The 26474-nt window shown below is 40.9% G+C and overlaps 1 protein-coding gene across 2 annotated transcripts in view; it reads left to right on the top strand.

The window, feature by feature from the left end:
* SPATA6 (spermatogenesis associated 6) overlaps nucleotides 1–26474 on the top strand; it is a 114723-nt gene that overhangs the window by 13920 nt on the left and 74329 nt on the right. For both annotated transcript variants that reach the window (XM_089684445.1, XM_089684444.1), the window contains 4 exons: nucleotides 2126–2195; nucleotides 5011–5226; nucleotides 6840–6912; nucleotides 14310–14350. In XM_089684445.1, coding sequence (XP_089540571.1) covers nucleotides 2184–2195; nucleotides 5011–5226; nucleotides 6840–6912; nucleotides 14310–14350 — 342 coding nt within the window. In that variant the 5' untranslated portion in view covers nucleotides 2126–2183. The remainder of the gene's footprint in view (nucleotides 1–2125; nucleotides 2196–5010; nucleotides 5227–6839; nucleotides 6913–14309; nucleotides 14351–26474) is intronic.

Here is a 26474-nt window from a genome sequence, read left to right as displayed (position 1 = left end):
AGGAGAGGTTAGCATTACATCCTCATTATTTCTCATTTTACAGCTTTTCTTTATTAGGTGCTGCAGTGGAGGAACACCCCTCACGCACTAAGTGCTGGATTTGTGTTATAAAATGCAGTGTGTGTCAGGGGGCATGTCCCCTTTTTGACTCCTTTCCTGCTCTGCAAAGATCCTGACTGTCACTGTCCAATAACTGCTTATTCCTGCTAGTGACTTGTCCACGTATCACTAGTGTTAATCAGATCTAGGGCTTGAAGCCCAATTCCAGGCAGCTAATACATTATCCTTTGCAGTGGGGCTGAGCCTGCAGTGCAAGGCTTAATTACTTGTTTTTGTCTAGGGGAACAAGAAAAAATATTTACTTACCCGATCCCCTGCTCCTCCCCGCAGCCTCCTCTCCCCCTCACACCAGCAGTCTAGGGTCCTATAGTCCATAGCCCTGTATTGGATGTGATGATGCCGAGGAACATTCCACTGTTGAAGCATGGGGGAGTGCCATCTGCTGGGAGAGTAGATGATCAGGTAAGTAAAATGTTGTTTTCTCTCTCCTAGAGAAAACAAGTTATTAACCCTTGCAGTGCCAGGTTAATTTTTAAAGAAGTTCTTCAGAAAAGTATTCATTTGTTTCCACTTCTTCACTAAGGGGGAAGTCCACAGCTCATTAAAGTGGAACTATATTGTATTTGACCAAAAACACTTTTTAATTTATTTGTAATATTTAAAGTAAACTCCCCCATCCATCCATGTCTCGATACTTTATTTTGCTGAGAAATTACATTAAAAAAACAGCCCCTAGCATTCCTGGTCATGGCCATCTTGAGTAAGGCAGATGATTCATGTAGCATCCATCTGCCTTTAGCTCAGGCATGTATGCAGGAGGGTGTGCTTAGCTGGGAAAACCCCTCCTCCTCTCCTGAAGACATCTGGGATGTATGACATTATTTGCCTAGGCATGGAAATCAGGAAGTAACTAAAGAAATGTAAAAAAACAGTTTAAAACAAGTAAGTTTAATATACTTTCCTACCTATTTACTAATGCTAGCAGCATAAGGATTCAAAATAGTCAATGTTGATTGAGAGAGTGAAGTTCTGCTTTAAAGGATAAGTTCACCTTTGGGAACATGTCCCTGATACTACAGCTAAACCCCCCCCTCCCCGTGACAGCAGTACAGGGAGAAGTTCCCCGTACTACCTGTCAGATTTCATGAACAACACGCCCATGTGTGGCTCCGCCCTCACACCCCTGTCATTCACAGTCCTCTGTGAATAATTTGACTACAAGTCCTGACAGCCTTAGCGGCTGTTATCTTGTAGTCCTCAACGAGCTCTCACAGTGCTGTGGTAGTTCATTGATTTTTCCTGTCAGCAAGTATCAGCTTGCCTGTGCGGGATGTACGAGCAAGCAGATACACTGACAGTCTGCAGGAGGCCTGCATGGCATCAGCAACCTGCTGATCGATGGTGCAATACTTTACAGGCTCCTAACATAAAAAAGTAATACATGCAATTTTTTTTACCTGCATAAAATGGGCATTTATTAGTGTTTGTGGAAAGATGAACTTATTCTTTAACTGTAATAGAGCACACAACGGTTGTTTAATGTTTGAGTCCCTATCAGAGATCAGGGAGCTGTTAACATACATACCTATTTGGTTCGGTTTGTGGCAATAAACTGAGTTTCTGATTTTTTTTTTTGAGGGGGTCTAGCGTTCTGCCTTAATTCTTAACCCTTCAGTGAGAAACACCAGTGTGTTGTTTGGATAGCAAATCCTATTCGAATTTGTTTTTCTCTTCCATTTGAAATGCATTTTTAAACGGTTATCAGGAACGCCACTTAAAATCGTCAATCCTAACCAAACAATCCAGTGGAATAAAAGTCAGATCTTAATTGTTGTACAAAGCAATGTAATCATTTGTAATTGAATCGTCAGAAATGCAAATGTTATCTGCTTGACATTTCCTAGCAGTCCCGTGTCTTTTTTAATTATCTTTATTAAAGTCAGGAGCTTACAAAGGGAATGCTTCACAATTAAACCCCAGTTTGTTACACCGCCTGACATTTACCTGCGATAGCCTTTTCTTTTAGACCTTGATGTTTAATTATTGTTTTTTGTGACCCCTCCAGGGATTTGTTGGAAAAAAAGAAACGTATGCTTGAGCGGTGACCCGCCGACAAAAGGAAAATGCAGAAACAGGTTAGAGATCTTGTTCTTGTTTGTCTAATGACAGAAAACATTATGTAAAAGGCAGCCATATCTGCAGCTTGTTTTCTATTAAATAAGAAATGATCCTGATTATTTATTTTTTTTGTTGTTGTTTCTGCCAACAATTTTTACTGCCACAAATCCCTCTGCTCTAAAGAAAGCAGACAGCTCAATTAGACTTAAATTAACAGTAAGTGTTTTTATTGCACAGACACTGAAACTCAGTTGATATAATTGAAGTGGTCAGCTGTATACACTCTAGTGTTCCTTTTGTTTAATTTCATGCTGGTCCTAAATATTCTAAATTCATATTGATAAATATGTGACTTGGTGAACCAGTTAGGGGTAATAAAAATATCCACTAAGCACCCTTTATGCAAACATAAGTAAACCGTTTATAATTGGAGTGGACCTGTTCTCAAATGTTAATATAAATCTATGTTAGGAGTCTCGCTGGAATAGATAATTAAAGCTGAGCTTCAAGAATTATCTGTATTGCATACTTATATTGATCCAGCTTTGCACAATGAAAGTATGCATATCTCATACCTGATGGTCTGCTAGAAGGTAGTTACTGTAGTGGTCAGTGCTGCTACAGTGGTAGCAATGATCTTCTGAGTCCCGCTGAGGTTCTGTGTGAGCAACTTCTACTCTGCATACTGACCACAGCGGGTTGCTCGATTGGCATGGCTGCCATTGATATAACTCCTTTTACTTTTTTTTTTTTTAGCAAAAACAAGCCTTTCTTTGATTAGACGAGGTGGAGAGCAGGAGGTGGTGATGTTGCAATTTCCACCTAGTCCATTGAGAGAATGCCTTGTATTCATAAAAAAATACAAGGCTTTCTGAGAAAGGTGGATGTGCAGAACGAGCCACCCCGTTTGTAAAGGGGAAGCCACTCAGTACTGGACTCATATTAAGGCTATTACTGTATCAGTGCGAACTACTACAGGGATTTTCAGCTTCCACAGTGGCCCATCAGTTGTGAAATATTCATATTTACATTGTGCCAAGCTGGACACATGTAAGTATGATAATGATAGAAATAGATGGTGTAATGCTACCAAACCCCATCTTTCTAATGGTTCTACCAAAATAACCGAATAAAATAGGGAAGTAATACTGTATGTGAACTGCAGTGCACCTCCCCCACTAAAAAAAATGTGGTAAATCAAATCCACCACAGTATTTAAGCTTTCTTTATATAGGGCAATGTGCGTACCCTCAATAAAAGCTATAATCTTGCCATACTACAAAACACCTCCACTATGAACAGGCGTACATAATCAACAATAAATCAACAATATATATCTTCGCTGAAAAAAAAACAAAATTATGCTCTGGATATAAAAGTGCATATACTGAAGCTATAAAGCCCCCTCCCACATAAATATATTTAATAGTCTCTGGTGAAATCCACAATTTATAATTAAGTATGTCAAAAATGCTTAAGATGTAATAATTTCCTCTGGCTCCCAGTTGTTTATGGGTGGAATCTCCTCTGGCTCCCAGTTGTTTATGGGTGGAATCTCCTCTGGCTCCCAGTTGTTTATGGGTGGAGTCTCTTCTGGCTCTCAGTTGTTTATGGGTGGAGTCTCCTCTGGCTCCCAGTTGTTTATGGGTGGAGTCTCCTCTGGCTCCCAGTTGTTTATGGGTGGAATCTCCTCTGGCTCCCAGTTGTTTATGGGTGGAGTCTCTTCTGGCTCCCAGTTGTTTATGGGTGGAGTCTCCTCTGTCTCCCAGTTGCCTGAACAGTTGTTTGTTATTACAATCCTTTCTCCTGTCCTACGGATGGACCATACAGTGTGGATTAAAAGTTGGAATCTTCCATAGTGCTATACCATTGATTATTGTTGTTATGAAAAACATAAAAATGCACTCACAGCATATAAAAGATACTGGCCCTTTAAGAATACATCTAAGACACTCCTGCGTTTCTCGGATCGGAATCCATAAAACCAGAAGTGATGCAATTAGCCCAGCCCCTTTTTTTAGGGGGGAGGTGCACTATAGTTCACCTACCGGTGAAGGATATAGTGTTTGGTGACAACAGCTGGCCACAATATACTCCATAATTCATTGCACAGAAATATGTATTATTTACATGTAAGTATTATAGAAAGGCTAAAATGCTTACATTTCCGGGATAAGATACTGCATATTGGTCTATGCCTAGGCATACAAATCTACTGAAGGGAAAGCCCAGGCAGCCTGAACTCCCACCCTTACTTGCAGCTGAGATCACATGATCGAGTAGCTAAGACAATGATTCCCAAGCTGTCTTCTCAGTGAATAGGGAAAGAATCGCCCCATCACCGATGCCCCAGATATCAAATCTTTGCCCGAATGATGCAATGGCACCTTTGTATCAGGGGTAGGGATCCTAACCATCCTAAAGTCCTGTCATGGTTCAGCCAGTCATGTGATTTACAAACCTGCAACAACACTGCACACCCAAGAAGATCACTCTACTACTTTTTGGTTCAGCTTTACAGCTCCTTGGTCAGTCTTTCCTACTAGACAGAAGTGATGATGCTAATTCCTTGCCAAATTAGCAGTCTGGAGGCAGAGTGATGGTATAGGATAGCTGCAAACCTGAACCAGGAAATAGGGGTGTCACTTGTAGCCTCCTGTGCTGTATGGGAGGGTATATGAATCACATTTTTTTGGCAAAACAGTACTCATACAGTACATGTATTTCAACTGTGTATTTATCTATTCACCTGGATTTATACCTTGATTCCCCAGGACCCCAGAACTTTGCAGCAGTAAGATGTATGATGATTCTTCTGTTTTTCAATTACAGTTTTCTTCGCCTGTCCGTAAAAGTGTCTCCTTCAGGACATCCAGAAGATACGAGCAGCCTACTATTGCATCTAAATCCCGCTCACCATCGCCCTACACGAACAGGCGCATGTGTCAGTTATCTGAGGATGCTAAGCAAAGACTAGCCCATTTCAACCTGGGACCTTATGAATTCAAAAAAGAAACTGAGTACAAGCCTCCCTTTGTAGTCAGACATGTAGGTGAAATATACTCTCTTCATGTCTTTTTCATTTTCTTGCCCATGCCATAGAAAAATTTTGGTCTGTGTAAACAGTTTACGCTGTAGTATATAGATTGCAAGAGTAATTTATCAGAAACAACAATACTGTTTTCTGTTAACTGGAGTAAACTATCAGTGTAGCCCATAGCAAATACCTATTCCTCTAAAGCCTCGTACACATGGGCGAATATCGGGTAGTTCAACAGAAACTGGCCAACATTTGGCCCGTGTGTACGGCAGCCGGACCAACAAACACAGAAACCGGATGTTTGTTCGGCTTCTGTCAAAAGAGCGTGATCGGAAAAGGTCTGTTGTTCGGCTTCTTATCACCGCTTTGTGCCAATGGCTGAGAGCGTTGACTGGCGTGTTCTGGTGGGGGGGGGAGGGGGGTGCAGTCACCCTGTTTGAACACAATAGAACAGCAGGGAGATCACCCCTTGTGTTAGGACAAGAATCTGTCAGGTTTTTTTTTTTTTCGTTCAGCCCGCTAGGTTGAACAAAAAAAACCGATATTGTGTACGGGGCATAAGGCAGATTAGAAAATGAAAGCTAAAAACCCAGTTGTTAAAGGGGATTCCAGCTTTTGTCATGCTGTGTTCAATCAACATAACAGTGCCAAGACCTTGTAATGCCTGTTGTGTTATATAGATTAAACTGTATAGGATTAATTAACAGGAGATCATTTTCATTGTTATAAGTACTCTTGTATTTGTTAACTGCATTCTTCCAGAAATGTTATTTGTACCTACAGTGTGCCCTGAAAATTTTACCTTTTGTCCTGCATTCCTTCAACTATAAAACAGAGCACTTCTTGTGCGTTGAGTCTTATAGCTGTGCTTCTGCAGCATGGGATCACCTTAAGACACTGTGCTTCTGACTTGCTAGTTTCACAATATTTACAGTGAATTTGGTGATGCCACTAGTCTGCTGCTCATTGTTCCCAATGCTGGAGAGGAAGCTGTACCTGAGGACCTGCAGACCTGCTTTTAGTTCATTCACTCTGTAGAACTGTGTTTTCTGAACCTGTCCTTCTGCTTGATTATTCCTGCATCAGTCATTTGACTACCAGTCATCGGGACGAGGGGGTGGATTTTCTATGAGGAACATAGCCCTGCTCTTTTACCAAGGCAGCTGCTTTCACCCAGAAAGACAGTTCATACTATGCAGTCCTGAAAAGACCATCTACTGAGAGACACCAGCCATACTGTTGACCAGTCATTTGCCTTCTGCCATTATTGGGCACAGCTTTCACAGTTCAGTTCCTTTTTAAGGGATGCAGATAGAGGGAAAATCAGAACTCCTGAATTGCATACTTGTTCCAGGTCAGCGGCTCAGAATGCATTAAAACTAGAGGGTTACCATGACAGACAGGCAATTGGCTTTTTCAGTGGCACATCACCGATGATAGCTTCTATATTTCTCTTTTGGGTTCTGTTTTAGAGGTACAGCTTATTTGCATATTTGCTGTAACTCGAGGTTCAGAAGTTGAGGCAAAAAAGATTTATATTTCGAGAGTAGCTTTTACTGCTAGTTCTACAGAAAATCTTTTCTCTTGACCAGAATCCTTTTATGTTGCATCTCTGTTTCAGATGGAGACAAGTCAATCACCTGACACATCTATGCTGTTATGTTCTACCAGAGAATGCTCTAGGGGGCATAGTGGTAAGTAACAGTATTCTGCCACCTGGAAATGTTTTTGCTGTGTAATGCGTGTAGCACAAATTTCCTCACGGACAACGTTATGGTTGAAATATCCCTTAAAAGAAACATGTCGTTAAAGCTAAAGTCCGGGCACAAAAACCTTCCTTTAAATATAATTCTCAATTATCAACAATGGATATTAAACAACTTTGTGTGCACCAAGTACCTTTGCAAATCAAGATATAACCTGTAAATACAATGCTGACATCATCACTGGGGTGCACAAAGCCTTTGCAGAGTGCAGAGCTTTAGGAGGGACCTAGGAGCTCCAACCACTACAGGCAGACTGCAGAAAACTACAGGAGGAGGCAGATACAAGACCAGTCACTCTGCACCATAAGAGACAGAGCAGCACTGAGCAGTCTTTGCTATGGCAAGCTCCTGCACAGAGATTGTTTTACACTGGATTTGCTGTGCAGACTTCATGAAATACACAAAGCACACCAAAATTAAAGTAATAATACAAATGCATCTGGTATTTAGATAACATTTGCTTATCTTGGAGCTCAACTTGAAATCGTTAGTTCACCTTTACAGAAAGAAATGAAAAGGTGAGATACTATTATAATTCCTTCCTCCTTTGTCCCTGCTGTACTTACCTCTAGAGATGCTGGGCTGTCAGTGCCAATGCAGCTGGTCCATTGTTCCCAGGATTTGAAATCCCCGCTCTTCTCCCTCTTCTCTGTGCATCGTTTCCGGGATGGACCAGAACAATTCTGATTGGTCAGCACCTACCCAGTGAATAACTCTTGGTTGTCCTGGAAGAGCTGCACAGTGAAGGGGGGTTCAAATCCCTGGACCACTGCACTGGCTTCCTGGGCACTGACAGGTCAGCATCTCTGGAGGAAAGGGCAGTGGGGTGTGCGGTATTCACCTTTTCATTTCTTTCTGCAAAGGTGAACTAACCAGTTCAAGACCGCCCTTTAGCAGATTTACTATTATAGGGCAGCTGTTCTGTGCAAAATCACGAATATAAACATGATTTTGCACTTCCTAATGTAGGGGGCGCACCACTTCTGTGATTTGTCACAGCAGAAGCCGATCAACAAATGCTGGCCAATGGATGAGCGCCGGCACCCATTGATTGGTGAGGAGAGTGACAGGACACAGCTCTGCCTATGTAAACAAGGCAGAGCTGTGTCCTGTCAGTGGCAAGCCGCTAGATTTTCTTTCCCTGCAAAGCAAGGAATTGAATCTAGCAGATTGCCTAGTAAAGTCGCATTACTATGTACACAAAATGCAGGCCAGGCACACAGTTAACCCTTTGATTGCCCTAGCTGTTTAACTCCTTCCCAGCCAGTGTCTTTAATACAGTGACAATGTATATTTTTAGCACTGATCACTGTATTAGTGTCACTGGTTTCCAGTAAGTGTCAGTGTCAGATTGTCTGACGCAATATCGCAGTCCCAATATGTCACTGATCGCCACCAGTACTAGTATTAAAAAAATAAATACATAAAAATTCCAGTGTATATAAAACATAGTTTGTAGATGCTATAACTTTTGCGCAAACCAATAAATATACGCTTGTTGGGATTTTTTTACCAAAAATATGTAGAAGAATACATATTTGCCTACATTTATGAGGAAATGTGATTTTTAAAAAATAATTTTTAATTGTATGTTTTATAGCAGAAATTAAAAAATATATATATTTTTTTAAAATCGTCAGTCATTTTTTATTTATAGAGCAAAAAATTTAAAAAAAAATGCAGTGGTGATTAAATACCACCAAAAGAAAGTTCTATGTGGGAAAAAAATGGCATACATTTTGTTTGGATACAACGTTGCAGGACCACGCAAATGTCAAAAGTAATGCAGTGCTGTATCGCAAAAAATGGCCTGGTCATGAAGGGGTATAAATCTTCCAGAGGGCAACTGTTTAAGGAATCATGAATGCTGCTATTGCTGGCCTTACCTTCTTAAAATACTAGTTGCCTGGCTTCCATTCAGTCCCTTTGACCCTAATAATCAACGTGAAACAAGTATGTAGATAAAAAACTTTTCACTGTACTGTGATTTGTTTGATCTGCAAAGCAGAGGGCCCCAGGGTTCTGTTTTGGGCCCAATGCTCTTCATTTTGTTTATTAATGATATAAAGTTTTTTGCTTATGATATCAAATTATGTCAGGAAATACATTCAGCAAAGGATAAAGCATCATTGCATTAAGACCTTGGCAAAATAGGGAGTTCAGCAGCTACATGGCAGATGAGGTACAATATTAAGAAATATAAAGTTAAAGTGATACTAAAACTAAAAATTTTTTTTTACTTTAACCGCTTCCCAACTGCCCTATAGCAGAAGTACTGCTACAGGGCATCAGGGATGTGCAAAATCACACATATATACATGATTCTGCATTTTCGGGTAGGGGGCACACACATGGCTCCTCGGCATGTCAATCACCAGGTCCCGGCTGCCCATTCTCGGCCGGGACTTGGTGATCATCAGCGGAGCTTGGTGATCCAGCACTGTGCATGGCTGCATCTCTTCTCCCTTCTCTTCTGCTTCACTTCCACTTCACAGAGCACTCAAGCAGCCGCAGGAGCCATTGGCCAAACCACGGCTATCAAAGCCAGCAAAATACTGTCATTCACAAAAAAAGACATACATTCAAGAGAAAATCAATGATTCTACCCCTTTACAAAACTCTAGTTCGACCTCAACTCGAATATGCAGTTCAGTTTTGGTCACCAATCCTCAGGAAAGATGTTGTTGAACTATAAAGAGTTCAGTGAAGAACAACAAAATTAATAAAGGGGGGTGGAGGAGACTACAGAGACTACAGTTATTCACTGTGGAAAAGAGGCGCTTAAAAATCAAAGTGTTTATAATGTACAAATATATCACAAGTGACTACAATAACTGCAATAAATTCTAAGGTCTCTGAAGAGGACACGTGGCTACGATTTGTAATAAGAAGAATGATGGTTTAACATTTGATTGTGGAAAAGGGTTCTTTACTGTTAGAGCGGTAAAAATATGGGACTCCCTCCCCTTGAAGTAGTACTGGCTGAGAGTTGACAACTTAAGAAAAAAAAAACTTTAAATGTCTTCTTCAGGAAACAGAATATGGAGGGCTGTGGAAATTGTTAGAGAATAAATATCACACGCACATACATACACATAGGTTGAACTGGATGGGACTGTGTCTTTTTTCAGGCTTGTAAACTATGGAAGTATGCAAGTGCAGGAGACTGTGGAGACCCTTGTGGAAGTGTTGGTTTCCCAGCAGACTTCTGGGGAACATTTCTTACATGTGGAGTGAAGTTCAGCGGTGCAAGTGCTGAACTCCGCTCTTTTATTTATACACTCACTCACAGGTACACCTGTTCATTTGCTTGGTGACACAAATTGCTAATCAGCCAATCACATGGCAGCAACTCAATGCATTTAGGCATCTAAATGTGGTGAAGATGACTTGCTGAAGTTCAAACTGAGCATCATAATGGGGAAGAAAGGGGATTTAAGTGACTTTGAACGTGGGATAGTTGTTGGTGCCAGACGGCTGGTCTGAGTATTTAAAAAACTGCTGATCTACTGGGATTTTCACACACAACCATCTCTAGGGTTTACAGAGAATGGTCTAAAAAAGAGAAAATATCCAGTGAGAGGCAGTTGTGTGGACGAAAATGCCTTGTTGATGTAAGAGGTCAGAGGAGAACTGGAAGACTGGTTTGAGATGATAGAAAGGCAACGGTAACCATATAACCACCAATAACCACTCATTACAACCAAGGTATGCAGAATACCATCTCTGAACGCACAACACATTGAACCTTGTAGTAGCAGAAGACCACATCGGGTACCAGTGTACCCATCTGCTGATGGCTGCTTCCAGCAGGATAATGCACCATGTCATAAAGCTCAGATCATCTCAAACTGGTTTCTTGAACATGACAATGAGTTCAATGGCCTCCACAGTCACCAGATCTCAATCCAATAGAGCATCTTTGGGATGTGGTAGAGTGGGAGATTTGCATTATGGATGTGCAGCTGACAAATCTGCAGCAACTGTGTGATGCTATCATGTCAGTATGGACCAAAACCTCTGAGGAATGTTTCCAACGCCTTGTTGACACTTTGTTGAATCGATACCATGAAGAATTAAGGTAGTTCTGAAGGCAAAAGGGAGTCTAACCCGTTACTAGCAAGGTGTACCTAATAAAGTGGCTGGTGAGTGTAGGTACATGCTTGCTGGATACAGTTTACAAATGTGACAGGGTCACTTTAAAAAAATTAAGGAAATTAGAAATTCTAGGGGACTATTTAAATATAACCAACAGCATAAGATTCCAATATAGACCAAAACTTTGAAAAGAGTATACATTGGTACATGTCTTCTAATGCAAAGCCTTTGTGTGGAAAGCAGCATAGGTCAGTAAACATGACACCCCCACTGCAGCTAATCATCAGCCAATTTTTCAATCTTGGTATCAGGACACATGTCTGTCGCATCAGAAAATAATTTAGCGTCAACCAGGTGTATCCCAAGGGCAGAGCTTTGATGTGGTTTCACATGAATCTGAGTCATTTCATTTCCACTGAGCCAGGCATATGAGTGGGAGCTGGTAAATTAGAAAAGTGGGCGTTGGAAATATCTTGTCAGGTTGTTGCTCACACACAATGTTAGCCGATAAGGAATAAAACAAGCCAGATGATTCATTTCCCAAGTCTTTTGAGTTGTAGTTGGTTTCTCCATGAAATGGTATAGCATTTGGAATATAGCGGTATATACTTCAGTTTTGATGGAACTTGGCACATATTATAGGTCTACATTTTGATACTGTCACATCATTGCTCTTTCCCCTGATAAGGCGGTGGGAGTGAGAGAAGCACATAGAAACATGCATTAAAGAGATTTCCCCTGTGACTTGGATTATTCAGCACAACACTCTATGAGCCATATGATACTGTCTAGGTTTTTCTATACCTACAGTTAAAGTGGAACTTTACCCATAACATCTTGATACAAAATAATGTTCTTTAGCAAGGAACATACATTCCACATTAATAATTATGCTAGCAAAATTAGTGTGTGCTATAAATTGCCTCCAGCATTGTTTTTTTTTTTTTTTTTTCTTCTTGCCAGAAACTGCCATTTTGCTAAAGCCCAGAACCCTGAGCAGCAATAAATCTTTAGACTGTCAGCAGAGCAGTCTTTACATTTTCGGCAAAGTGCCAAAAAATAGAGAGCAATTGAGCATGTGCAGAGCAGGGTGAGACAGTGTATTACTGGATTTTAAACAGTATAGGCACTTATATGACATGTTTTACATACGTAGCTATACCTGCAAAAGGGGCCAGCCTGAAGTGATCTAGCAGGACTTCATTTTCTAACTAAAGTTCTACTTTAAATGAATTAGCTTCAGTTTAAAGGAAAAACTACAACTAAAAGCACAAAGTGTAGTTGTCAACTCCAGCCTAAACATTTTATTTTTATTATGTAGTTGAGGCATGGAAGAGTTGAAAACTCAGTAAACTTGTTTTTGCTGTCTTTAACCTCATTTGGGAAATTTCTTCTCACTTTCTTTCAATTGGATGAGTAACAGACCAGGGTGTCAAGGGGAATCTGCTAAACCAGTGGCTGGAGCAGATCTTGGGCTATTTATTTATTTTCCAAAGATTCTCTTGTCCAAATCTTCTTTTTTTTTTAGTCTAGCATCATTAAATTGGTTGAAAACCAAACAAAAACCACATTAAAGCCTTCACAAAAACATCTCTAACAATGTGTACCTTTCCTTTTTGTTTTCATAATTTTAAATTTTGATGAAAATACTAAATGATGCTACCAGTGATTTTCATTTCCTTACCCGTGGTACAGCAGTCTGCGGGTTCATGTACCCCCCGCACCACATTGGGCATGCTCAATCTAAAAAATAATGACTGACTCTGCTCAGCATGGGTAGGACCCAACCACAGAACATCACCCTGACATTACCAGTACACACTCCTCTGTCATGCTGTCAATGTCAATGATAGTAAAGAAAAAGTATTATATTTTAAGTTCCCAGGAGCAGGGCCATACTAACCCTCTTGTATTGAATTGAGTTGTGGGCAGCACAGTGGCTAAATGGTTAGCATTTCCACCTGGCAGTACTAGGGTCGTTGGTTCGAATCCCAGCCACGGCACCACCTGCCTGGAGTTTGCATGTTCTCCCTGTTCCTGCGTGGGTTTCCTCCGGGTACTCTGGTTTCCTCCCACACTCCAAAGACATGCTGGTAGGTTAATTGGATCCTGTCTAAATTGGCCCTTGTATATGAATGTGAGTTAGGGACCTTAGATTGTACGCCCCTTGAGGGTTAGGGACTGATGTGAATGTACAATATATATGTAAAGTGCTGCGTAAATTGACAGCGCTATATAAGTACCTGAAATAAAATAAATAAAATTGTATTGTTGTATTTTCTCCCTTTACATTGTAAAGTGTGGCACAAACTGTTGGAACTATATAAATCCAGTATGATCATCATCATCATAATAATAATAATACAACGCTCTTTGGAACAGCCACTGTCAATCAATGCTATTATCCCATATCCGAAAGTGCTGTTTGTGATATAGACAGGGGGGATGCTGATGGGGCAGATAATAGAATTGATTGACAGCCACTGCTATGAGGAACCTTGCTATCATAGCCATTGACTTCAGAGCAGAGGACTGTACACTGGCAATGTCAGTGTGGTATGCTGCAGCCCTGGAAAGCCATGCTGTCATTACCTTTTACTGTGAAGCAGACTGGACGAGTGTTTAATGGTGATGTTGAGGTTATGTGCTGCTGCTTGGTGTCACCAACCACCAGGACTGTACAGAACCCAGAAAGAGTGAAGTGGTCACATGATTTGAAAAAAAAAAAAATAGGACACAAGTGTTAGTGGGTTTTTCAACTACTTTCATTGCTTAAAAATGAGACCCTTTGGAACACCCAAAACACATTTTACATAATTATTGTACTAACTAAGCTTTATTTAGACTGCCAACTATACTTTTGATGCACTGTTTTTTTTACAAACCCCAGGAACTGTATCAGGGTCCATCGTGCACCTGGGTGCTGATTCAAAAGCATTGTCACATCAGTTTGTCACACTCACCACACCAGAGTCCAGCGCTCCACCATCTCACGTCTGCAATGATGTATGAGAGATTTCCCTTCACTTTCTGTCTAGATTCACCACAGGAAGTTAGAGGAAATCAAATCTTTGATGGGATGGCTGTCACTGTAACAGGTGTTCACATTGGGAGATTTCCCCTCTGCCTATGCTCCGGTCTAAAATGTTGGGTTCCCTTAGAACTTCATTTTATTTTAAATTTAGAAAATATAGACAGAAGTAACACATGCTTCTTTTTTTTTCCAGATCTGTCAGAACTGGACAGCCACATACCCTCGCATCCCCAAGTAAGTATATGTGCAAATGAAATCAGTCAGTTAACATGTCTATATAAATGAAAATTACAAACCCTGAAGCATTACCAAGATCATAGGGAAAAGCATTAACGTTATGTAAGCATATCTGAAATGATCTCAAGGGGGTCATGCACTCCCTGTTGGATTTTTATGAAAAGTAAAACTTCAGGCACACAGCTAAATACTAAAATGAAAACCAATATGTGGGCTTGTTTACCTCCCAAAAGAGTTGTATATCTGTTCAGTTAGTCCTGTGATTCACACACTTATGCCGCACTGCTTAGTGATACAAATATGTCATATAGCTTAGTTGGGCTCTTCCATTGCCCTGGAAACAGACAGGTGACATAGAAAGATGAAAAGCTCAGCCAACAATTGCTATGACCCAGCTGTCCTAGTTGGGTTGAGAAGTTTTTCTTATTCTCCTGTGTGGGAGAATTGGTTTCCCAGTGTCTTGTATTGACTTCCTCTGGATCAAAGCTACAGGTGCTGTGAGAACATGATGGACTTCAGTCATTTTTACCCTTAAAGTTGTTGTAAAGGCTGAAGGTTTTTTACCTTCATGCATTCTATGCATGAAGGTAAAAAGGCTTCTATGTTCTCCCCCCACAGCACCCCCAATATTCACCTGAGCCGCATCTCGATCCAGTGATCTGCATGGGAGTCTCAGCTATCCCGGCTCTCTCTCTCTTCATTGTCTGACACACAGCAGCAGTAGCCATTGGCTCCCACTGCTGTCAGTCATAGCCAGTGAGCCAATGAGGAGACAGCGGGGGGGGGGGGGGGGGGTGAGTCTTAACACATAGAACGGGGCTTGGGAGCAAGCATGCACCAATCCCCCATAGCAAGCGGCTTGCTATTAAGGGCACTGGTCAAGGGGGATGAGCCAGGAGCGCTGGAAGCAGACCTGAAAAGAAAAGGATTGGGGCTGCTCTGTGCAAAACTACTGCACAGAGTAGGTAAGTATGACATTTTTTTTATTAAAAGAAAAAAAACAAACCTTTATTATCACTTTAAAAAATGTGTATGTAAATATACAGTATAACCGTTTACTTACGCATTTAAGCTCTTTGTTTAAGTGCTTGCTTTGCTGAAAATGTATTCTGAAGAGTAATACTCCTCTTTAGTGGGAAGAACAACACTTTCCATACCCCTACTACAGGCATGTTAAAGCTGAACTCCAGGCATATTAAAAAAAAAACAATTACAGGTAATGCAGTTATGTATTCCTTAAAAAAATATTAAACACGTTTAAACCTAATTAGTTTAAGCATTTAAATTTGACTTGGTAATGGTTTCCTTTTAATCCTTTGGATAGTAGCTCTCAGACCGAGAGAGGAAGGGGCAGCTCTACCAGCCAGTTAGGTGTGCTGACAAGAAACATGCCAATAGTAGTGGAGAGCAGAAGGAATAAACCCATCAGTTCCTTGCTGCTCTTTCATTGATAATTCACAGGCTGCTAATTCTATGGCAGGTAAAGGAGCTCCCATATAAGGGTTTGAGGTCCCTGCTGTCAGAATACAATAGTGCAGTGGAGGAGATCCCTGCATCCACATTGTTTGTGTGACAGGAACCTGTCAGTTTTTTTTTTTTCATTCAACCCCCTGGTTAAACAAGAAAAGAAAAAGACAGTCTGTGCAAATCCAGCATCAGTTTTTTTGTTTTTTTTGCCATCTGTGTCCCATAGGGGAGATTTCACTTCATTCCTGTTCCATAGCCAAACGGGAAATTGGAGGAAATCCCTCCAAAGTGAGGGAATCGCAGTGTGATAGGGTTACCAGAACTAGTGTCCCAGTTGGAAGATTTTCCCTCTATTACTGTTTAGGTGTCAACCCAAAATGTGGGATTTTCTTTACTTGCACTTTCAATACTAAACAGGACTAATAGAGAGGGTATCTCTAATCCCTCTCCACTGTTCAAAACTAAGAAAAAAAAGGTTTTGCCTTTAGTTACACTTTAAATATAAGTTTTGCACTGCATCTTATTTGCTTGTTTTTTTTTCAGTTTTTACTTTTTTGAGTTGAATGTTACATTTTAGCTCAGGAAACATGTTGACACTTTCACAGTGTCTGTGTGTAGTTAGTATACAGCCACATCTTACGGGTGATTTGTGATACCATTGCAGTATAAGCCACGTTCCCGTTAACTCCACTCATTAACAAAAAGAGAATTTAGGATGCTGCCAATCTGCTGGACGTGCATTATTTCTCAGAGGAACTCATTCCATTTTCCACTGGCATCATCCATTATTTTGTAAAGTACCTAGTTATTGATTTTAGACTGGTCTCATACTTCATTGTGATGTTAGTTTAGTAGAAACAGCATTGGGCCACTTCTCACTTCTCTGTTCAACGACCCCCTATTCCTGCGTGTTGCAAGCATTCAGCAGGAAAATAAATAGGAGATTATTAATGCTGGTATTATTTTTGTAAAAATAAAGTGGAATTTGCAGGAAGGTCTGCTTCTTTTGTAGTGCATCCTCCCCAAAGGAGTATAAGAGGAGACTAAGAGAAGAAATAAAAAAGTAAATGCTCACTTTTTATCATGTCTTCCAAAGGGTTTACCTAGATGAGAGTAATGTCAATGGCCTTTCTCCAGGATCATGGAAAGCTGAGGATGCCAGATCTTGCAGGAAGTCTCTTCTGCACAGCATTGGAGACACAACTCATGAGATTTGGGATCTTCCGCTTTCTTGGTGTCCCAAGAGATGGCCAAGTGACGATTCCTTTGCCTACAGGAAGCCAGGGTGAGTAACTTTTATTTTTTTTTGGGGAAAAAAATGGATCTTGTGTTTTTATGCAAGATCTGTTTTAATACATACCTGTTTATTGCATTGCTTTTTGTCTTCTTAAAATTGAAGTGGTTGGTTTGGATTCTTAAAGTGGTTGTAAAAGCTCAAGGTTTTTTACCCTCATGCATTGTATGCATGAGGGTAAAAAACCTTTTGGGTGCAGCTCCCCCCAACCTCCCCTAATACTTAGTTAAGCCCCATCGCAATCCAGTGATGTGCAGAAGGGCCTTACTCTCTGGGGACTCTTCCTCCTCATTGGCTGCAATAGCCGCAGTACCTATTGACTTCCGCTGTTAATCACAGCCAGTGAGTCAGTGAGAAGCAAGAGGGGGAAGGGTCCAGGACACGAGCAGCGGCTCGGGAATGAGCCTGCTTGGGTGCCCCCATAGCAAGCTGCTTGTTTTTGGGTCACTAGGCAGGAGGGAGTGGCCAGGAGCAACATCAGGGGACCTGAGAAGAGGAGGATCGGGGCTGCTCTGTGCAAAAACCATTGCAAGTGTAGCATGTTGTTGTTTTTATTTTTTTATTGCCTTTAATGTCACTTTAAGATTTAGTCCTAGTAATTTATATGCACATAGATTGCAGAGGGGTACTTGGCATTGAGGCTGACACCACATGTGATAGTCAAATGTTTGATGAATAATGCTGGTTCCAAGGCGCAGGTTCACCAAGTGCCATAATGTGAATCAATCTTGGTGGGTTTTGCATTGAGCAAGCAGCTCATATATCTAATAGGATCTTACAAGAACTTCAAATTTAAACCAGAAAGACAATACAGAACAGTAAAATAAATCAGTAAAATGCCCAGAAAAGTGGCTACAAGGAATAGAATAGAGAAAAACTGGCTATATGTCACACTTCTTAGTAGCTGTTTTTTTGTAGTCAGTGTAAATTTTGACGGCAAATTTTGATTTAGTTTTAGTCCATGTCTTTTTACTAAAATTCCATTTTAGTTTTATAATATTTTAGTAATAGGAATTGTTTTAGTTTTAGTATTTTAATTGACTAAAATCTGCAGTATCAGTATTAATGTCAAAAATATTTTAGTTGCCAAAATTAACATTTATTGCAGTGCCATATTGCTGGTTTTCCTCTACTCAGTTCCTTGTAACTCAAAGTCCACCACATGTAATGACTATCTCAGCAGTTCCCATCCCTAATCTGTGAAAAACGGAAAATTGTATGAAATACCATAATTTTCCTTTCCTCAGGCCAATCCATGGCAGCATACATGTGATTATAGCTTTGCCCCTATATCCACTTACAGGACCTGTGTAAATCTATAAAAGTTTGACTTGAGAGCAACCTCCCCCATTTTCTGTACAACAAGATCAAACAAAGGAGGGTTCGTATGCTGCCATGGATTTGCATCAGGAAAGGAAAATTATGGTAAGTATTTGATACAATTTTCCATTTTCCTGACGCTAAGATGGCAGCATACATGTGATAAATAACTAGATAAACAGGGAGGGCTAAACTGTATAATCAAACTGCATTACAATGGACATGGAAGCCTAGACTACCATTCTGTTGAAGTCCATTGACGTAGAAGCCCCTGGATATTCTCTGAGGCAGGTGCACTGTGGTAACTAGCCTGCTGCTTTGCAAAAGTCTTCATAGACACTTTGCATGCGCTGCCCCGAATGTAGAGATGGACCTGGCTGAATGAGCCTCTACCACTTCTGGAGGCTCTTGCCTGGCTGCACTGTGTTTTCAGGATGGCCTTGACACTCCAAGATGACAAGGTTCATCCTCCAAATTTGCCTGATGGAAACACAAACAGCCTCCCAGAGGATTTAAACTAGGAAGCAGCTTGAAAGTAGGCATCTTAGATACCTGGTATATCCAGTTTGTTTAGGTTAGGTACTATCTGTGCCAGGAAGGATGGAATCAATAATTTGTAAGATGAAAACTGAAGCCACCTGGGGACAAAAGTGTTCGAGGGGCATAGGCCCCAACTTGTTCAGGAGAAATAAGATGTAGGACTCTGTAGCTTGAAGCGCTTGCAGATCCAAAACTCTGCCCCCTGAAGTTATCAAGGGACACTGCTTCTCGAGTGACGTCCTACTGAGGATTCATTTCTATTGGTGCAAACAGAGTCCTGGCAAGGAAATCCAGCGCCAGAATAAAATCCCACAGGTGAAATGTTTTTCCTCCTCAGGGCAAAGTTTCAGGACCGACTTCCAGAAACGCTGGCAGGTCACACACTCATTTTCCCTGATAAAGCTGAAATGGCTGAAATTTGAGCCATTACAGAACTAGGCTGAGCCCCAAATCCAGATCTGTGTAAGGAAACTAAAGCAACTGGGCGGGTTGCTAGGATCAAAATCCTGCTAAGCTGCAAAGACTGTGAACCTGTTCCAGACTTTGAAGTAAATTACATTTGTTGGCATCCTTCTTGAAACCCTGCAGGATTTACCACTGAAAGAGGATTGCCCTAATCCTTCAGTCCTTCCCTCTCAATTGCCAGTCCATCCTGGGCCAGGTGTTTGGAAACACTGGTAGCTGATGTGCTTGGTCCAGACAATAGTTCCATGGCTAGGGTAAAACCCAAACCTGCAGGCTAATTGGGCATGCGTGTTATTACAGTGAGACTCAGACAACAGTCCCCCCTGGAACTTCATGACCAAAGGCAGTAGAGGAAAGCCATTTTCTAGGCAACTATTCCTTGGCTGAGTGAGCGTCCACTTCCTACACCAATGGGTGACAGTAGCATGAGAGGCACTTTGTGAAAGGATGGTGATGCAAACAGGATCAACTGAGGGAGGCCCCATACTTGAGTGATATGGGCAAGATCTTTTCGATTAAAGACCCATTCATTGGGAAACAAAAACACCTGGTGCCACAGCCCCTTTTGGCATCGTGGGCACTCGCAGCCCCTGAAGATTCCATTTGGTCATGGACATGATATTTCCACTTCCAGTGGAACCTGCTGTTGAGTTTCCTTTATTTATAAATACATGATACTGATGCTGTGTTAACATCATGCAGAATAACCAGTCAAGCCTGAATGCGAAGTGACAGTGCACATAGCAACTGCAGGTGGTGATCCGCCCTGTAGCACAGGCATCAAAGGTGACAATGGTCCTTGATAATGAACCTACCATACCGGACCGAGTGATCCCCTGTCACACCCATAACCAGAGACCCCTGCAGATCTGATGAGAAGCACCTTGAATCAGCTCAAGTGCCTCCTTCTGTATTGCAAAAAGGAAATTCTTTGGAACATGCAGGGAATCCAGTGTGCCCAGGGTAGCATAGGGATGCAAGACATCATCGTTTCCAGGAGACCCCTGAATTGGGAAGCTACAAAACTGACAGAGATACCACATTGGCTAGGTGCTGATTAACCTACTTTTTAAATTGTAGGAGGAATCCAGAGCATACAAACAGAAAAGGCCCTGGGGGGGAATGTGATCCCAGGAACTCCAATCCTGGAAAGCAAGAGTGCTAGAAAAACATTGAAGCCAAGAAATCAAGCAAAACAAAAATGAGTTCATACATAGTTGCCATGGGAGACTGTGCATCTGGCATTTGCACTGTATTTTTAATAGGCACTTTAAGGTGCCAGAGAGTGATTTAGTGTCTGGAGAGATGAAATGAGAATATGCAATCATCTCACGACAGATCGAGTATATTAAATGATTTACTTCATTACAGAATATTGACATGCAATGCTCCAAGACTTGACAGACTTTTCCCCAGAGACTGAACAATTCCTGCTACAAGCTGATTGCACATACTTGTTTTCTGTATGTTCTCCTCTTCAAGCTCATACCCTGCTTAGAATTCTGGCATCATCTATGTCATGGTGTAATTCTTAGACATTCATTGCTCTATCCATTGATCTATATCCAGACAAAAAAAGTTAAAAGATAAGTTCACTTTTTAGGAAAAAAAAAATGCCCAGGCAAAAAATGTGCATTTTCAATATTTTTTGGAACCTGGAAAGCATTGCACCAGCAATAAGCAGAGTGCTGGTGCCATGCAGGACTCCTGCAAAGCTGTCAGTGTATCTGTGTCCTCATACCTCATACAGCCAAACAGATACACTGTGACAGAAAGAATCAATGAACTACCACAGCGATCAACAGTGCCTTGGTAGTTCATTGGGAACTACAAGCTGACAAAAAAAAGTGACAGCTAGTACAGGGAACTTCTCCCCGTACTGCTGTCACAGGGAGAGAGGGTAATGGGCAGTAGCTGCAGCAGTGAGTACATGTTACATGTTCAACCCTAAAAATGGGTGGAACATGTAACATGTTACGAAAGGTGAACTTATCTTGTAACAAAAATAAATGTATTAAAAACAGGCAGACCCGATGGACCATTTGGTCTTTTTTCTGCCATCACGTTTCTTTGTTGTTCCCTAAATAGCCAATATAAAGGAAAACTATAATGTGTATTCACAAAGTGCACATTTTGCATTTTTATTGACCTGTGGGACTCAGGGCCAGTTCTTTTTTGTTTGTTTTGGAAGTCTATGGAAGGGTCAGAGAATTTGTCTTGATTTTGTTACCGACTGTGTTTCTTTTTGGAAGATTATTCCTCACTTTTTTCAAAGGTAGTGGCTGTCTTTGGTCAGGCAATGAAAAGAAATTTTCCTAACTGGGACAAAGATAGCAGTAAAAACTTGAGATCTTCACTCTAATTCTTAAAGTAGAACTATAGGCAAAACTTTTTTTTTTTTTCATTTTGGATAGAGCAGGGAAGAGCTATAACCCCTGTCAGATTTTTTTTTTCTCCATCTGTGTCCCTTTTTAAAGATTTCTGTTCACTTCCTGTCCCATAGCCAAACAGGAAGTGAAAGGGAATCCCTTGGGGACCCCCAGGTCATCAGAACTAGTGTCCCCATTAGAAGATTTACCCTCTGTTACTTTTATGGGGACAAAGGAAAATGTGGGATTTTCTTTACTTTCACTTTCAATGATAATGGTAAACAGGACAAATAGAGAGGGGGAAATCTACTTAACAGTGGCACAGACAGCAAGAAAGAAAAACTGACAAGGGTTCTAATCCCTCTCCACTCTATCCAGAACTGAAAACAAGTTTTGCCTTTAGCTGTACTTTAAATCTGAACTTTTTTTTTTTTTAGGTAAATCACATTTAAATGCTTGTCATCATTATTTTTATAATAGGTTTTCTTTTAGACATTTATTCTGCTTGTGAAGGCCAGAAAGAAAGACTGTACCCTTGAAACAGAAATAGAATGTACTGTATGTAGTGGGTGTTTTATAGCATTAGGCTAGTGTTTCTCAACTTTTCTTCTTTCTGTCAAGGCACTTTTTAAAGTTCTGCACAATCTCGAGGCATCCCTTTCTAAAATATAAAACACTAAACTAATTGTTTTACATAATACAGAAACATCCACAGATACAGGACACTAAGGCTAGGTTCTCATCTGTGTGGTGGTGCCTCTGCGGGACCCGGACGTATACCAGAAGCCCCAACCATCCGTACAGACAAATGCAGGACCTGCAAGAAGGTTCTATTAATCTTAGTGGCGCGCTACCCGCATTGGAAATTGCACCCATACTGGGAACCTCGGTTCCTTTGCGGGCTGCGATTTCAAAAATAGTGCAGGGACTTCTTTTCTGTGTGTCACGGGGCTGCACAGGTGTGAACCTAGCCTAAACATTAGAGGTGATTTGCACGCTAGGATTGGTTAGTATTCCAGCATTTTATTTATCACAGTTAGTTGTATAGCGCCATCAGTTTACACAGTAAACATATATATTGTACATTCACCTCTGTCCCTGCCTTCAAAAAGCTTTCAATCTCAGGTCTCTAGCTCACATACATACACGTGTTGAGGCCAATTGAGACAGGAACCAATTAACCTACCAGAATATCTTTGGAGTGTGGGAAGAAATTTGATTACACAACAACAAAAACTCGATGGACCACTCGGTCTTTTTCTGCTGTCACTTTTCTATGTTTCTACCTCATGGAGGAAACCCATGTAGGCACAGGGAGAACATGAAATCTCCAGGCAGGTAGTGCCGTGGTTTGGATTGGACACAACGACCCTAGTGCTGTTAGGCTGGAGTGCTAACCACTTGGCCACTGTGCTGCTCAGCTTTTCTGTTCTCCCTCACTTTCTCTCTCCATCACTCTGCTAATGTGATCATAGTGCAGACAAAGAACGGCTGGGGAAGGGCAAACAAGGATACAGGCACCTAAATTCCTCCTTAACAACCAATTATTAAAATGTGATCTGGAGTACCTTTTTTGTGATGAGCCTCCATCCCTAAATCAACATATCCTCAAATTACAATACATTTGCCCTGGGACTTTAAATGAGGCGCATCACACATGATAAGCTACATAATTAATGTACGCGATTGCAAATTTATTATTACATATATACAAAGCTCAGCACAGTAAAATCCAGTTAAATTTGTATAAGGCTGATTTGTAGTATACAGTAATGTATATGTCAATGTAAATTCATTCAGTGGTATATTCATATACATTAAAAATGTTGGTATATGATTATATGAGAGACTGCATAAGGGGTCACATGACTGACCCAGAGTGGGCTGAAAATAGGTACAGTGAAGTTGATTTTGAATGTTTTCCCACTCGCAAAGAAATGGTCAGTCTAAAAATCGAATGGTAGGTGTATTGTAACACTGAAAGACAGAATAGAGACTGTCCCAGCTGCCTGGAGATCATTGACAAGATCCTCACATGTAGTTCTGGGATGATTCCTCACTGTTCTCATGATCATTGACACTCCACGAGGTGAGATCTTGCATGATGCACCAGACTTAGGGAGTCTGACAGTTGTTTGTGTTTTTTCCATTTGCGAATGATTGCACCAACTGTTGTCACCTTCTCACCAAGCTGCTTGGCGATAGTTTTGTAGCCCAGTCCAGCCTTGCATAGGTCTACAATCTTGTCCCTGACATCCTTGGGCAGCTCTTTGGTCTTTGCCATGGTGGAGAGTTTGGAATCTGATTGTTTAATTGCTCCTGTGGACAGGTGTCTTTTAAACAGGTAACAAAATGAGATTAGCAGCACTCCCTTTAATATGTGCTGATTGGATCACTATTGGTTGCTGTTCCTCTACTGGGATATCCTGCAGATCATTGCTCCCAGAGCAAAATGCTATCATGCTGGTTTATAATATAATCAGCATATAGCTCTGGTGAGTGTATTCATTCATCTGGTGTTAGATTTGCACATGGGTGTTTGTTTTCAAGATTGACATTAAGTTGATATTGGACTATCACTGTTATGGTGGCTGGACTTATGTTTATATTTATGAATTCATTTATTTTTATTATTTATCCTTGCATGTTTTGTGAATAATTAGCGCACTTTTTATTTGTACACCATTTTACCTTTTTTGGTTAGAGGTGCTGCTTATTATTTGATTTATTTTGCATTTTCTGTGGCGCTTCTTATATCTGCTACATTACTCCCTTTAAGAGACTGCTTCTAATCTCAGCTTGTTACCTGTATGAAAGACACCAGGTAGCCAGAAATCCTGCTGAATGATAGGGGATCAAATACTTATTTCCCTCATGAACTTGCAAATCAGTGCATAATTGTTAGACATGCATTTCTTTTGAATTTGTTGTTGCTATTCTGTCTCTCAGTGTTACAATACACCTACCATTTGATTTTTAGACTGATCATTTCTTTGTGAGTGAGCAAACATACAAAATACTTATTTCCTTCACTGTAAGTATATGCATCTATCTTACACAGGTTAGGCAGCATAGGTGTTAGGGAGGGATTGGAGACATGTTTAGACTGGAATTTTAAAAAGTTTTGTCTAATAAAATATTATTGCAGTCTTTGCATGAATATTTTTGGTCTGTACCCCAAACTTTTTTTCTTGTGTCCCATATTAGTAGAAAAAACCCTGGCAGGGGTTTTAACTATTCCCTACTCCAGTATTTCTCAACCTTTTTTCCAGTCAAGGCACCCATTTAAAATTCTGCACAATCTGGAGGCTCCCCATTCCAAAAATGTAAAAAACTAAACTAATAGGTTTACATAACAAAGCAACATCCTCACACATAGGACACCCTATGTTAGAGTCGATTTTATTCTTTCAAAGCAAATATACCTTTACACAATTGTACTGACTAGTATGCCAATGTTTCTATTCTCCCTCAGCTTCTCTAACTCACTCAGGAAGGAGCATGGGAGGGTCAAATAAGAATGCTGTACAGGTGCCCGACATCCTGCCTATCAACCAATGATGTAATTGGTTGTTAGGATGCCAGCGGCTAGTTCTAATTGTGCACAATGAAAACCTGTGGCTCTGTGTAACTAAAAGGCAGGCTTGATCAACCAGCTGGGTTGTATACAATTTTAGTCAATTTCTAGGCATTTTGCCAAGGTACCTCTATACATACCTGAAGGCACCCTGGTTGAAAAAGGCTGCTCTTCTGTATCCAAAACTAGAAAAAAAGTGTTGACTTCAGATATACTTTAAACTAATGAACTGCAGTATATTCAAATGCTCTCTTTTTGACAAATTTCCATTTAAATTATGCTTTTGGTTGCTGTTTGTAACGCTATACTTTCATTGAAAGTATTAAAGTTATACTCCAAGGAGCTAAATTCCCAGTTCAAATACATTAGGGCTCATTCACAGGGGTGTATTGATCCATACACTCGTGCGAAGGGGCCGTCTTCTGTGCAGAGCCGTGCAGGCACCACATTGAAATCAATAACAGGCTGCCAGCTGCACAAATCCCCAAAGCACATCCCTGAGTGTACATCTGTGCAGGTCCAGTGCAGGGATCTGTCTTCTTCCTGAGCCACACATTGGATCTTCACAGATGTATACTCCAGGATGTGTGTTGAGATCTATGCAGCTGGTGGCTTGTCATTTATTTCAGCAGCTTGCCTGTATGAGTCTCCACAGATCACCTGTGCATCTCACATTGAGAAAGACGGCTCCTTCGCATGTATGGATTGATACACCCTTGTGAATGAGTCCTATATAAAAGTTTAGTACCTGCCAAAAGATTTGTATTTCTGTCCATCCATTTCTGAGATTTACGCAGCTCTGCCACTAAGAACAGTGCTGCTAACATGTCTACTCCCCACCCAAACCCTATCAATGAAAATTAAAGGAGAAGTAAGGCCAAAGCTCTTTTGGGGATCACAGCAATGCACTTTGTTCTGCACACCTGTGACCCATTTTCAGCCGACTGCGGGCTAAAGTTACAGAGCTGTTCCAGGCTCTGAAAGGATCCCAACCATATTGTTGAGATCCACCCAGATTCCTGACCAACAGCTAGCTCAGCCTCCCAGGATGCTTCCGAGAGCCTGCGCCAGCCGCTCCTATCTCCTGCA

The sequence above is a fragment of the Staurois parvus genome, unplaced genomic scaffold (assembly GCF_062004578.1).
Source record: "Staurois parvus isolate SC_StPar_1 unplaced genomic scaffold, SC_StPar_1.0 ptg000347l, whole genome shotgun sequence".
NCBI lineage: Eukaryota > Metazoa > Chordata > Amphibia > Anura > Ranidae > Staurois > Staurois parvus.
This window is presented reverse-complemented; position numbering and strand designations above follow the sequence as displayed.